The 13202-nt window shown below is 33.8% G+C and overlaps 1 protein-coding gene across 9 annotated transcripts in view; it reads left to right on the forward strand.

The window, feature by feature from the left end:
• The window catches only part of LOC117216701 (potassium/sodium hyperpolarization-activated cyclic nucleotide-gated channel 2), a 218896-nt gene that overhangs the window by 166073 nt on the left and 39621 nt on the right, over positions 1 to 13202 (forward strand). For all 9 annotated transcript variants that reach the window (XM_033463635.1, XM_033463634.1, XM_033463636.1 and 6 more), the window contains 2 exons: positions 7134 to 7297; positions 12069 to 12205. In XM_033463635.1, the coding sequence (XP_033319526.1) occupies positions 7134 to 7297; positions 12069 to 12205 (301 nt within the window). The remainder of the gene's footprint in view (positions 1 to 7133; positions 7298 to 12068; positions 12206 to 13202) is intronic.

The raw sequence follows: 13202 nt of genomic DNA on the forward strand, positions 1-13202 counted from the left end.
TGATCATAATATTTGTTGTAATTGTCGAAACAATGGAAGTTACTTCTATTATGTCGTCCGAAAAGTTTCTTTCGTTTTATAAGGAAATAATGGATGCACAACATTTTTCGTTTTATATTATTTTATCGAATTACGTATGATCCATTTTGTTCTATCAAAATAAAGATCATAACGTTCGACAGATTAGGTTTCATGTTTGTATAAAGATGCATCGCTGTAAAACCTAATATCGGACAACCTAATATTATATATCTCATAAAATTTATCACGTCGCATAAATTATCGTTTATTACATAAAATTCAAGTCTAATCCAAAAGTTACGATCATCCACGACCAAAGGGCGGGAATTAAGAGTCGGTATAAAAGTAATATAAATACTGTTAATAAGAGGAATGGTAGATGTTAGTTGAATTCAGGTAAATTAGTCTTCGAGAAACTATTAATCAGACTTGTGTTCTAACAAGCATGATACAAAATAGTTGAGGCAAGGGTTGCGAATTCTCATCCTGAGTTATTACCCCATTAATCCTTATTTGCATCACTGCATTAAACGAGAACAATCTATCAGCATCTAACTTTAAGTAACATTCGAAGAATTCTGAGCCATTGTACGATCACTTGTTACAAGCTTTATGACATTACATCGCTAAAAAGTTTCTAAGTATTCATGGAAGTCCATTGATTGCCAACTTCTAAGAATACTTTAAATGCTCCGAGTTTTCATACAATCGACTTGTAGTAGAAATTTTCAAATTCTGATACCATGCAATTTATCAAGTTTGAAATTTGAAAGAGTTTGCGTCTTCTTACGATTAAAGAAGCAACCCTTTTCAATGTGTAAAGATCAGCAACAAGGATCGCTTAATTACGATCACTTAATTGTACAAACAAATTTAGATGAACCTGATTTTAATAAAAAATTATCATTCAAAACTAATTATACATAATACACTTTATCTAAAGAAACGACGTTTATTACACAATAACCTAAGAATTATTAACAAAAGTTTGCATGAAAAGCGTAGAAAAATTCTATTCTTTGCAGCCTTTGTATTTTCCGTATTCGAATAATATAGCAACTGAAGAATAAAACTAGGTATTTAATATCTCCAGCTTCCGAGAACGATAGGTCCAGTTCCAACGAAAATGTTGGCAGGAGACAAGCTCGAAAACGCTCTAAATTGTCTGGAATTCGCGGAGCTGGCCACGCGGCGTGCTCGTTAAAACAGATTCTCGTGTAAAAAGTCGCGCATAAATCTCGACTCTTAGGGATATGGTTATCGCCAAGGCGTAATCTCTCGACGCTTTTAGGTCAGTGTCTAGTGGTACGTACAGGGTGTTAGAAAAAGAGACTCGAAGAAGGCTGTTTAACGCGAATTCCAACACACAGTTTCATCGATGAATATATTTAAACGTATGTGAAACTAATGGATCGATAGCTCTCTATTAAATTTAAAATATCAGATATTTTAAATAGTGATAAGAGTAAAACGAACCCTTTCAGAATCGAATATTTTTGAATTATGAGAAAAATATCCTTTTTTATCAATTATTTATGAGTTGGTAGTAATGACACAACTCTATATATATATATATACGCTCGTGTAAATTTTCCATGAATGCATAGACATCTGTAAACTGGTTATAATCACATAATCTGACAGACTACACTTCTAATAGCAAAAATATTGACATCTCTACTTAGGGGTAAATACCTTCATTTTGGTAGATTTTTAAACGAAGAAACTGTAATGCAATATCAATTCGCTGTTTTCTTCGTGATCGAACATCTTCGTAATTAACCTTTCTTCAAACATTTGAAGAGGAGTCTGAAAGTATTGGGATTGAAATTGAATTGGAAAACGCGTGGGCTGTAGTAACTTTCCGGTTCGATCGTATCGTTTTCACCCCGCCTCACCCCGCTCTTTTTATTTATGGCGGTCAAATGGCAGTTTAATTTTAGGTTGGATAAATATTTAAAGAGCCTTCAAAACGATTCTTTAGTTTCATTCTGATTCAAACAATTTTATTCATTCGTTTGTACGATCTGATAATGAATGAAATAGTAGCAAGTGAATGGAGAATATTCTGTGGATCATCCTACACGATCACCGTCTAGAAATATTGCAAAAGATTCTCTGGAATGTCGAACTGTTCACTTTCCTCGAAAGTTTATTTGAAGTGGTTTTATGAAAGTTCCCAGAAAAAATTTCGAGAGTTCTAAATTTCGATTTATTGTTTAAAGAAGAAATTTAAAAAGGAATTGCATATTTTAAATACATTTATCAAAATACACCAATGGCTATAAAATATTCATTGAATTATTTAAAATAATCAAAATTAGATATTAAATATTTGCAAAATCATGTTTATTATATTATAATATATCCTAGAAGTTTCAAGTTAAATGAACTAAATTCTGCTAAAATAATATCATTTTCTACAAAATAATAGACACTGGATGAAAATAACAAGAATTTTATATTAGAGAATTACTGAAATTTTATTAAAAATACACAAATCTCTGGCAAATTTAAACAACAGCGTGTAGACACGGATGAACAAAACTCCTACGCGAATTTTTACAAACGCATCGAAACAAAAATTCTTCGGACTCTAATTGCCATCGGAAATTTAAAAGTCCGCGAATATCATAGAATACACATTCCACATAGCACGCAAAAAAATAAGATACCGGAAATATAGTACTCGTCATAAAATAATAATACTTAGCGACTGGGATAAATCTCTGCTCAAGCTTCACTTCTTTAGTTCTATTTATTGTTACGTTGAATTTTCACAAACATTCGCATATCTCCGATTAGAGTGCTAAGACTCTTTGTCTGAATATATCCGTAAAACATTGTTTAAAACTAGTCGAAAAAATGAATATATTTGTAATAAAATTGCGCCAATTCTATCGTGCAAAATTATTTGAATATACTATTTTTACTTATTAATAATCGCTTTTTTCATTTTCACTTTCATTTCATTTTTCATTTTCAATTCACAAAAGCTTTTAACACCGACGCTAAAAACGTTCAATACTTTCATTTAAATCTAAACTACCCTCTGACATAATAAACACGAAGCATCTCTATAAGAAGCTTGCTGGTTTCGCTCTATCAAAGACACAAAGCCTCGAAAGAGAAGAAATTTCACAGAAACGTGGAGACAGGTCTCGAAATGAGGGTGGAAGAAAGGAATAAACAACCACTCGGTTTTCCACCGAAAGTGTCAAGGCGGAAGGTCGCGTTCACCGGTGCGTGCTGACGAAGAAAACTGCCCTCCTCTTCGATGGTGGTTTTCGAGCCAAGCTTGTAGCAGCTTCGTGCGAGCTACGAGCACATTTATTGCCCCAATGCGATGTAGCTACGTTATTACTCGGCGAAGTGGGCCAATGTTGCCTGGCTGGCCTGGAATCGAACTGATTAAAGCAGACCTTTCAGAAATTGCGCTTTCACCACCCTTCTTTCCCTCTTTTTGTTTCTATCTTGTAGCGAAGCTTCCTTGCTTCCTCGGGCAATCGTTTGAGTTTCACTTCGCAAAGGGTTGAGTATTTATTTCTTTTTTTTTTTTTTTTTTTATGGTAGAAGTAGAACATGCAGGTTTAAATCGTTCGAATTGGAGAGGTGTCGGTCGACAAGGAACTAATTTTAGATTTTGAAGCGCACAGAAATTGTAACTCAAAAGTGTGAAGATGATAATAGTTGTAGATTATAATATATGCTGTGATTTACGGAAAGCTTTCTTGACTCTTCAGGAAATGATTTCGGTTTCATTTCGCAAACGATAGAATTTTCTTTTATTGATTCTTCGATTTGAAGAAATAGCGATTAATGAGGAACGAATTTTGGATTCTTTAAAACGTGTAGAAATTATAATGCAAAAGTGCGAAGTTTAATCAGATGAATAACCATAGATTATAACACAACCGTTCATAATTATTTGAACGATTTCAAAGTTGTAACCAATGATGATACAATTAAAACAGTATTCATTGGCCGGCAAGAAATTATTGTGCGTGAATTGTATAATCAAGCGTCATCAACGGTCGTTAGTCATGTGTATAATTACTTAATCTACCCTAATTATCTCGTTTTCTCGTCAGTCACTTGCAATTAAAGAAACCACGCGCTATTTCGAATCAAAAAATATTTTTACTTCCGCCAAATCTGAATACGGGAAACTTGAGATAAAATTAATTAAACGCAAACTTAACGAAAAGCTAGGCGGAACAATGATTAATCGCATTTTCTAAATTGATTATTGCGTTTTAATTACAATTACAATTTTCCTTGCACCGAAAATCTACAACAAACAGCTGCAACAATATTTCCGCCGTCTCGAAAGCTGCCACTTCGTTTAAACCCCTAGACCCCTAGACTACTTAAGCGCTGAAAAGGTGAAGCTGAAAGTAAGTCGAAACAAAAGCAGCCGAGGTCTGTTAATTAAACTTTCGCCCTTGGAGAACGTTCTCTCAGCTCGCGTTTTCCGTGTCTTCGAGAAAAAGCAATGCTCTTGGCGCACAGACAAGACTGAATCTTTTACTGGGATAACGGCGAATCGTCATTTTCCTTATTCAACCAGGGCCGTTTTAATGATTTCACGAGTGCTTCCAGGTCAACCGAGAACGAAAAGCGTATCTGGTGCGTGATATTTTCGTGCGTACACACGCGAAACAATTATACGAGGTGCTTATTTACCAAATTGGTTAAGTCCACAACACGGAAAGTAAAGAAAATTGATGAAATTATATAAGAGAAGCATCGATCAAACGCATTGGCACTAAGATTTCGAAAATTTCAAGAAGTATAGTTAACCACTTTGTCCTGTGAACGGCTCAAATATCGCGTCATCGGGCGTGGATTTTGTTAACGATTTTTTCTTCGAAAGGAACGAGATCAACTGCTTTTAGTTGACATTTTTTACTTTCCAATATAATATTCTCTTATTTATACTTGTCTATTCTCTGGACACAAAATTATTTAAACGGAAGAGTCTTTTTAAATAAAAAATATAGCCCTTTTTTAAATGAAAAATATTTTTCAAAGCATTGATACAATCGTAGAAAATATAATAGATGTTACACAATTGACTAAATGAAATACAGTTGATTCTTTTTCACATCCACAAAATTGTCATTGCTGGAAAGCCAATCTAATATATATTTGCTACTTCGTTTAAAGATTTCCATAAATCGCAGGTGGTAAAAATGTATGTAAATTCTGGCTGTCGAAACACAAGCTATAAAGAAGTAACTTTCGTAAGAAGTATTTTTATGAAATTTTAATTACGTCAGAGAATATTTCAAATTCTAAAGTTAAACGAAACACTCCGCATATTTGAAGTGCAGTAATAAAATGCAAGAGCCTCGATCAATATTTGCGAGGAAAGGTCATTGTTGGCGGAATTTTCGCGCGTTTCTTGCGGTTTTACGACCGATATTCCTTCTTCCTCTCCCTTTTAGCAGCTCGTTAGCCGAGAAACGGTACGAAAAGAATCCGGGTAACGTAAATTCGTCGTAAGGCGCAGCATTCCACAGTAAACAGAATGAAAATAAAATTTCTGGTCGACGTTTGCGAGCAGAGCACGTGGTAGATGCGCTTAAAACGTTGGCTTAGGTCTTGGTAATTGAGTAAAGTTGGCCCGGAAAGACAATAAATGGAATGACCGGTTTGAAGAAGGCCGCAGCCTTTTGAGATAAGTAGGTTACACGTTGGGCCTGGATTACAAAATTCTAATGCAAAATTCAGGGAAGGCTATGACTGATCCTGAGAATGAAAGGAAAAGAACTGGCTAATTTAGTGAGACAGGAAGCTGAGAGCTCTTGAATGGCACGAGACAGGAAAAAGTTTCGTTTTAATCATCCTGTGGGTGTTTTCTTTCCGTTTTTTAATTAATGCGATTGAATCACATGAAATTTGTTGTATTTTTCAAAGGCACAGATATTTTATATTAAAAAGTCTATATACATCGAATTATAAAAACACTATTAAATGATTTCACAAACGCTTAAACATTATTAAACGTTGTTTTATTCACTTTTATATATATATTGACACGTGTTGTATTGTATTGTTGTAAACTTCTGCTATTTCTAGTAGCAAGGGAAATGATTTTGATGTACGATTTAAGCGAAACACCCTATACACAAAAGTATAGAAATATACATGTTTCAGTGTTAAGTATAAAAATATGTACTGAAGGACGTATATTTCTATTTCGAGAAATAAACTTTATCTTTACAAGGTATCAACACGATCTGCTAGCATGTTCTCTGGTATCCAACTACTTTCATCTGAAACACGTTTTCGCAACTTTCACATTTGTTGAGATATTTGCTTTGAGTTAGACTTCGATTTTTTAGACTCGTCGAAAGTATGCATTTATGATATTGGAATGTTAATTTTAAGGCTCGTTCCACTTGCCAAAGTAATTTGCAAAGTCAATAACGTCAATGGTATACGATATAATAAAAAATGTAAAAACATATTGCAAGAAACAGTTTCAAAAGTATTTAAAAGAAAAATAAAGAAAGTACGAAGGATACTGGAAAATAGTTTCTTAGGACCTTGTACAGTGACTTTAGCATTCTTCCTATTTTCTAAAGTAAAATTCCTTTTAAAATGTAAATGTTCTTGTGATACAGAAATTCAGGTATACAACTATTGCGAAAAGAGTATTAAAAATGCTAATTAAGAATGTTAATGTATACGTAAAATGCCTAAAATATTGGTTATGAATGATATCGATATAAGAAATTTATGTTTCATCTCATTTTCGTGAATCGAACAATATTCATTGCTTGACTACGTTGTGTCTGGCCATTACGGAATATTCTACTTAAGACGATTATTCTACTGTAATTCTACTGTTCGTTGAACTGTTGTTCGCATATACGTTAAGAGTTGTTGTTGAAAATTATTGACAATAACGGCTCATAATATTCAGATTTATATGATTCGGCGTTTTCCAATAAAAATTGAAATTATTATCGATTTGAATTCTAAATGAATTATCATCGACTGGTCATTTTTCTGACAAGCAATATTATTACATAGTAATGTAGATATTTTGCAAGTAATGGAGAATAATGAATTAATAACATTGGTTTCGTATCTGATTTCAGATTCTACTGGGATCTCTGCATGCTCCTCCTGCTGGTAGCTAATCTGATAATTCTGCCAGTCGCCATTAGTTTTTTCAATGACGACCTAAGCACTAGGTGGATAGCCTTCAACTGCCTTTCCGACACGATATTCCTCATAGACATTGTCGTCAACTTCAGGACAGGTGAGTACACGTACGAAACTCATGTGATTTGAAACTAAAAAGGTTTAATCTTAAGAAGTGCAGGTAATAATTAGATAATAAAATATAATCAATTTATCCAAATGTCCAAAAGCACAAATAACATTTAATGTAACGTTTTAGAAAGCAAGATAATCAATAATATCAGTGTACCAGTTAAAATAACGAAAGCTGAGAAGCAGCAAAATAACGATTTATCAAAACCACGACAGTAAAGATTGTAAGCTACCTAAAGAAAAGAGACAAAAACGAGAAAAATTACAACGTTCGCTCTCGCAGAAAGAATACAAATGTTCTGTAGTAAAAATTCAACATAAATACATATTCAACATTGCCGGAATCTGTATTTTAGTATACAATCTGTACACATAGTATAAAAGGAAGGAAAAAGTCAAGAAAGCTGGTTATATCTTTCAGCAAATTTCGTTTTCCTATGAAACACTGTTACAAACATTTCCAAATCATAAAATATTCGACAGCTATCTTTTCGTTTGCATATTTGTTTACTCAGAGAATTTCTATCCGTGATATAAATACAATTTTTGCGTAGGTTCGTATTTTATCAACGCAAATTAAAAAGATAATCCAAATAGAAATCTGTTTCGCCTACTGAAAGTTATAGTGTGCACTCCATTTTGGATATTTCACATATTTTCGCGTATTCTATTCATCCTGTTCATTTGTATATGTTGAAATTTTGCATAAGAGCATAAAAGTCAGCAGTCTAGATATAACAATCGCCAGTCGGTCACTAAAGACACATTCATACAATTTAAAGTCGCTCGATAATAAAAAAGAAGGAGGCAAGCCTAGGGAATCGAAGACCATTTGCTAACGCGAATCTCACCGTCTAAAAAGTTTCTCATTCCGATTGAGTTCCGTCCGCTTGCTCGTTTCAAAGCCTTATCGGCGGTGTGCTGAAGTATTCAGCTAAAATCGTTCGATCCCCAGGTACAAAAAGAAGCGACGAAAAGACTCGGCATTTTGCTGGACGATCACATCGGGACTAATGGTAACCTCGTGTCCGCGGAAGGGGAAGCCAGAAGCGATGCAAAGTTTGCATTGTCGCGTGCACGTCGGGAAAAGGACATTGAAGAAAGAATGGTCGACCTCGTTCCTCTTCTCATTTTTCTGTCGCCCATTCCGTGCTCCTCTCATCGGACCAACCCAAATCTCTACTTCCTCCCTAAACGACCGACGCGACGATTCAGTTAACTATACCACGCATTCTCGTTTTCATGTGCAGCTACGTGAACGTTGAAAATTATATGAAAAGTCGTGTTGTTTTTCATACATGTCTTTTCTAATATGAAGAAGTGAGGGTGATTCGTATATAGATTAAAGTTGGACAGAACTTTGGAGAGAAGAAAGAATTTGTTGTTTCGAGGAATTTCGAGGTTTGTGTTCTCTAGTGGAATAATAATATTAGCAACGTACAATAAATACGATTTTATTAAATCACAGATGTCTAAAGGGGTACATTTTTCCTGTAGATATTCGTCAGTTGTTTTTGTAAGGAGTTCATCGTTATGCTTCCAGGCTTTGAAAAGGTCTCAAAGATACTAAACGTTCTACAAAAAAAAAAAAGAAAAGGGGGAGATTCAATACATAGAATTGGAAATATGATTCCTATTTGTTCCTCTGTGATCCACTTGGAATAACGAAAATATTTCACATCTCGAAAAAAATTCACATCTGTGTGAAGATAATTAAAAAAGTGTAACCTAGATAGAAAATTGTTTTATACGTTAAATGTTCTAAGCACTATGTTTCAGCTATTTTATATATTTTTACGTATTGCACATATTCCGCGTATTTTTGCATTTTCAAATTTTTCCATAAAAATCAGCAGACTAATTATCGCACGTTCGCTATTGATTAACAGCTAAGCGGAATTGATAGAATTTTATTCGAAAAATTCCCACAGCAGAATTTTTCATATATTCCTCCATTTGGTCACGATTAGGTAATATTGTTGCGAAAAGGCTTCGAGCTGCAGCCTCCTTTGAGATAACGTCAGTGTCACTGCCTTCAGAAAGCTCGGCAGAAATTTGAAAAGAAGAAATTTGTAATTGTTGACATTAAAGGGAAGGTTGCTGTCAGGAGAATCGTGAAAGAGAACGAACAAAAGCATGGAACCGAGTGAATCGTGGCTTTAACGCGAGTCGATTACATTTTTATGAAGTTACATTCCGATGCGGGACCGGAGGATCCAATTTCGTTTTATCAAAGGCGGTTTGAATAACGGAAAATAGACTGAAAGAGCTAATTCCTACAAAGGAAATTGTACGAATTCTTTAATCACATTTAGGACATCAGATGGATTATTTTATTACTATTCGATAATATTAAAATACAAAATTTTGTTTAATTTATACTTATTTCTAGTAGTCAATTGCGATTCTTTACAACAAATTTTCCTCGCTGCAACACATTTTGCAAACTAAGATACCTGTACACTTGAATACAATAAATAATAAATAAAAACTATTTTTATTATAGCTTTCTTAAATACAAGAACTCTTATCGTTACGAAGGTGACATAATCCTTGTTTCTGGAAAAATGATTCGTTTCGAGTTTTCCTATATATCAAAAAATATATTGCCTACATTTTCAAGTACGCACAGAAGTAATTTCCAAGATATCAAGAGATCTTGATATTGTTTACTATATTCGAGTTTCCTTTAGTATTGTGTCCATCTCATTGTCCACTGATTCAACCAGCTTTCAATTACGACCCAAATAATTGAATTCGCTAAGCATCGACCAATAGCAAACACACTATTCGAAAACATCCTAGAGCCGCTCCTTCATTGGAAACCTATCGAGAGAACCTACACATCAAGAGTTTCCTAAATGCATCGTCGGCGGTTATTAAATCTAGAAGGGAAACGTCGCGGTGGAGGCACGTTCGGTTGGCAACCCTTCAAGCGGTTCCGTGCAATAATAACATTGCTCGACACGTATAGTGGCTCAGACGTTTTCGTTATTGCCGGGGGATTAATTTGAAACGCGTTTGAGTTGGATCCCAGGAACGGAGGGAAATTAGGTCACGTGCCGCGTCCGATGAGGAACCATTGTACGCGTTAAACACTGCACGTGAACTGCGTCGATTTGCGATTGTCGCGAATTCTTGATCCAGATTAACAGTCGTTGACCAATATTGCGTTCCGCGTGACGAATATTAACAACTGGACACTAGGTGGACCGGATACGGTCGATGCAATATACGGATACGAAAGAAATGAAATGTTTGGATGCTAATGAGGCGACCGTTTGCGGGAAAAATAGAATGTCGTTGGAGTTGTCAGATATATTTATTATTTCTGCATTGAAATGTTTTGCAATGATATAATAGGATTTGGAAAAATAAGGATCCAGAAGTGGATGGATGGATCTATAACGTTAATGAAGTGAAACAAGAAATTCTTGGTTTATATAGAACTAAATATGAGGGAAATTGTTAGATTTGATCGTTTTTGTTTTGAAATGTCTTATGATAATGTAGATAATGAAATTTGGAGATTAAATTTTTAGAAAACTGAGAAATCTAAAAGTGGATGGGTTTATTAATTGAGAGATTAATTGAGAAAATCGATGTAAGTCATGAAATCTATTATTTTTATTGGAATAAAATGTGAAGATATATTTAACAATAACTAAATTTCCACGTTACATGTAAATGCCGAAATTGATCTATCGATACAATAAATCGATCAAAGAGATCTAAGAAAATAATATGAAGAAATCAAAATTTTATCTTATGAAATTATCCACATAACAATTTTTACAAGAAGCTTCTAGATGAATGACAAAATACTCAAACCGTCTAGGTAAACGTTAGCCTAGATAATTTTCAATCCTCGAGGGATTGAGAAAATCAATGAAAAGATGAACACATACAGAAATAGTTATCTGTTGGCAAATGTGAGAAAAGCCACATTATAAACTTCAGGGTACCAACATGCAAATGCATATACATATAAATTATACACTGAACTATCTCTCTTAGTTCGACCATCCAAAGAGGCACTATTGATCCTTCCACTTCTATTTATTTCTGTTAATTCGCTGTTAGAGTTTCTATTTATTTCTGAAGGTCCATTTATTGCGATCAAAGCGTAATCACCAACTCACTGAGGGTTTTCAGAAACTTCAAAGTAACATTCAATGTAGATATAGATGTGTTGTAGAGGGACGTAATTGCAGAAAAATTCTGTATTTATGTGTACTTAAGAACGTGTGTGGTTTCAGATCCACGAAACGTTTGTTACTTTAAAAATCAATTAATAATTCTTATAAAATGTGATTTATATCGAAAGCTAGTATTTATGAATTTTAGAACGCTCGTATACTTAAAAAATTAAGAGTTACGTAAAGATTGCTGTTTTCATATAAATATAATAATTAATTTGGAGATATTAAATTTGTCAACTATCTTACTAAAGATCTTTCTATATTAAACATTTTATTAAAATCTTTCTTTACAAAAAATCTGATTAAAAAATGTTTCTTTGTCAGAAATTTGATTAAGGAAATTATATCATAATTTTAAGTTAAATTCTAATATTCTAATTATCAATTTCTTGATTCTGGCAATCTCTTTCTTAAATTAATTAAAATATTTTAAAAACAACAAGAAAAATTAACAACAATTTATTTTTTGGACGCATAAGAGATAAAAGAAAATAAGGAATAAGTAATGTCTGATTCGATGAAGGTTAAAATGTGTATTATTTGTGTTGCTTCCAGGCATAATGCAACAGGATAACGCCGAACAAGTGATCCTGGACCCGAAGTTAATCGCGAAACACTACCTCAGGACTTGGTTCTTTCTCGACCTCATTTCCTCCATACCACTAGACTACATTTTCCTCATATTTAATCAAGTAAGTGCATATTAATTATCCTCACTCTGGTGTACATATTTCTTGCATTAATTCGTTAAGCCAGAGTTGTGTTTTAGTTTCTCTGCAAACTCGATTTATGTAATTAATCTGTTTACACGAGCCTTGACGAGATACGTAACATTTCAACGTATAATCTTTCCAGCTGCGTAAATAAATTAATCATAGCTGTTTCTTGGTACACGAGACCAATATTTCAATTCTTTGTATTCCTACGACACTTAATTTTTTGTTTTTTATTTCGGTGTTAAGTTAACATTAATTTACACCCTGAACAGTAAGTAACATCTTGAAAGTCAGTGTGACTTCCAACTGTTCATTTTAAGAGAAAATTAATTCGTTGCAGTTTACTCGACACATGTATCTCTATCAGTGAGATACAAATGTAAACAATTTGGATTCATGGAATAGAATGATCGTAATACTTTGTAAATATTTGTGTAATTTCAACGTCCTCTTATACCTAACAGTGTTTCTATTCAATTGTGAAATTCCGTCAGACGTAATACACTTCGATGAGATCATCTGAGAATGAGAGCTGTTTAAAACGATGTACACAAGAAATATTAATATTAAACAAATTTAAAAGCTTTTCAAACAATTTCATTCTTGTTTTCGTAACGTAAAGTGCCAATTCGAAAACTACTACCTGTAAAAATAATAAAATGAATAAACCAGATAATACGGTACAACAACCAGGAGAAATTACAGCGTTATTTAAAATAAGAATAGTGCTCGTTAAATTAACCTTACGATCGTTACTTTCAAAATTTGTAGCAAAATTACTCTCGCAACTTACAACCCTTTACCAATTTTTCTAAAGGATCCCTTTAGAAGCTTCAGGCTTAATTAACTCTATCTTGACAACGCGCTATAATTTCCATGAAAATCCCGGTAGACTAGACAACGCAAACTCGGTTTAAACCGCTCTCATTTACTCCCGATGGCGGCAAGCTGAGATTCAATTCCACGCAGCTTT

Source organism: Bombus bifarius, unplaced genomic scaffold, assembly GCF_011952205.1.
Source record: "Bombus bifarius isolate JDL3187 unplaced genomic scaffold, Bbif_JDL3187 scf7180000007973, whole genome shotgun sequence".
In the NCBI taxonomy this organism is placed as follows: Eukaryota; Metazoa; Arthropoda; class Insecta; order Hymenoptera; family Apidae; genus Bombus; species Bombus bifarius.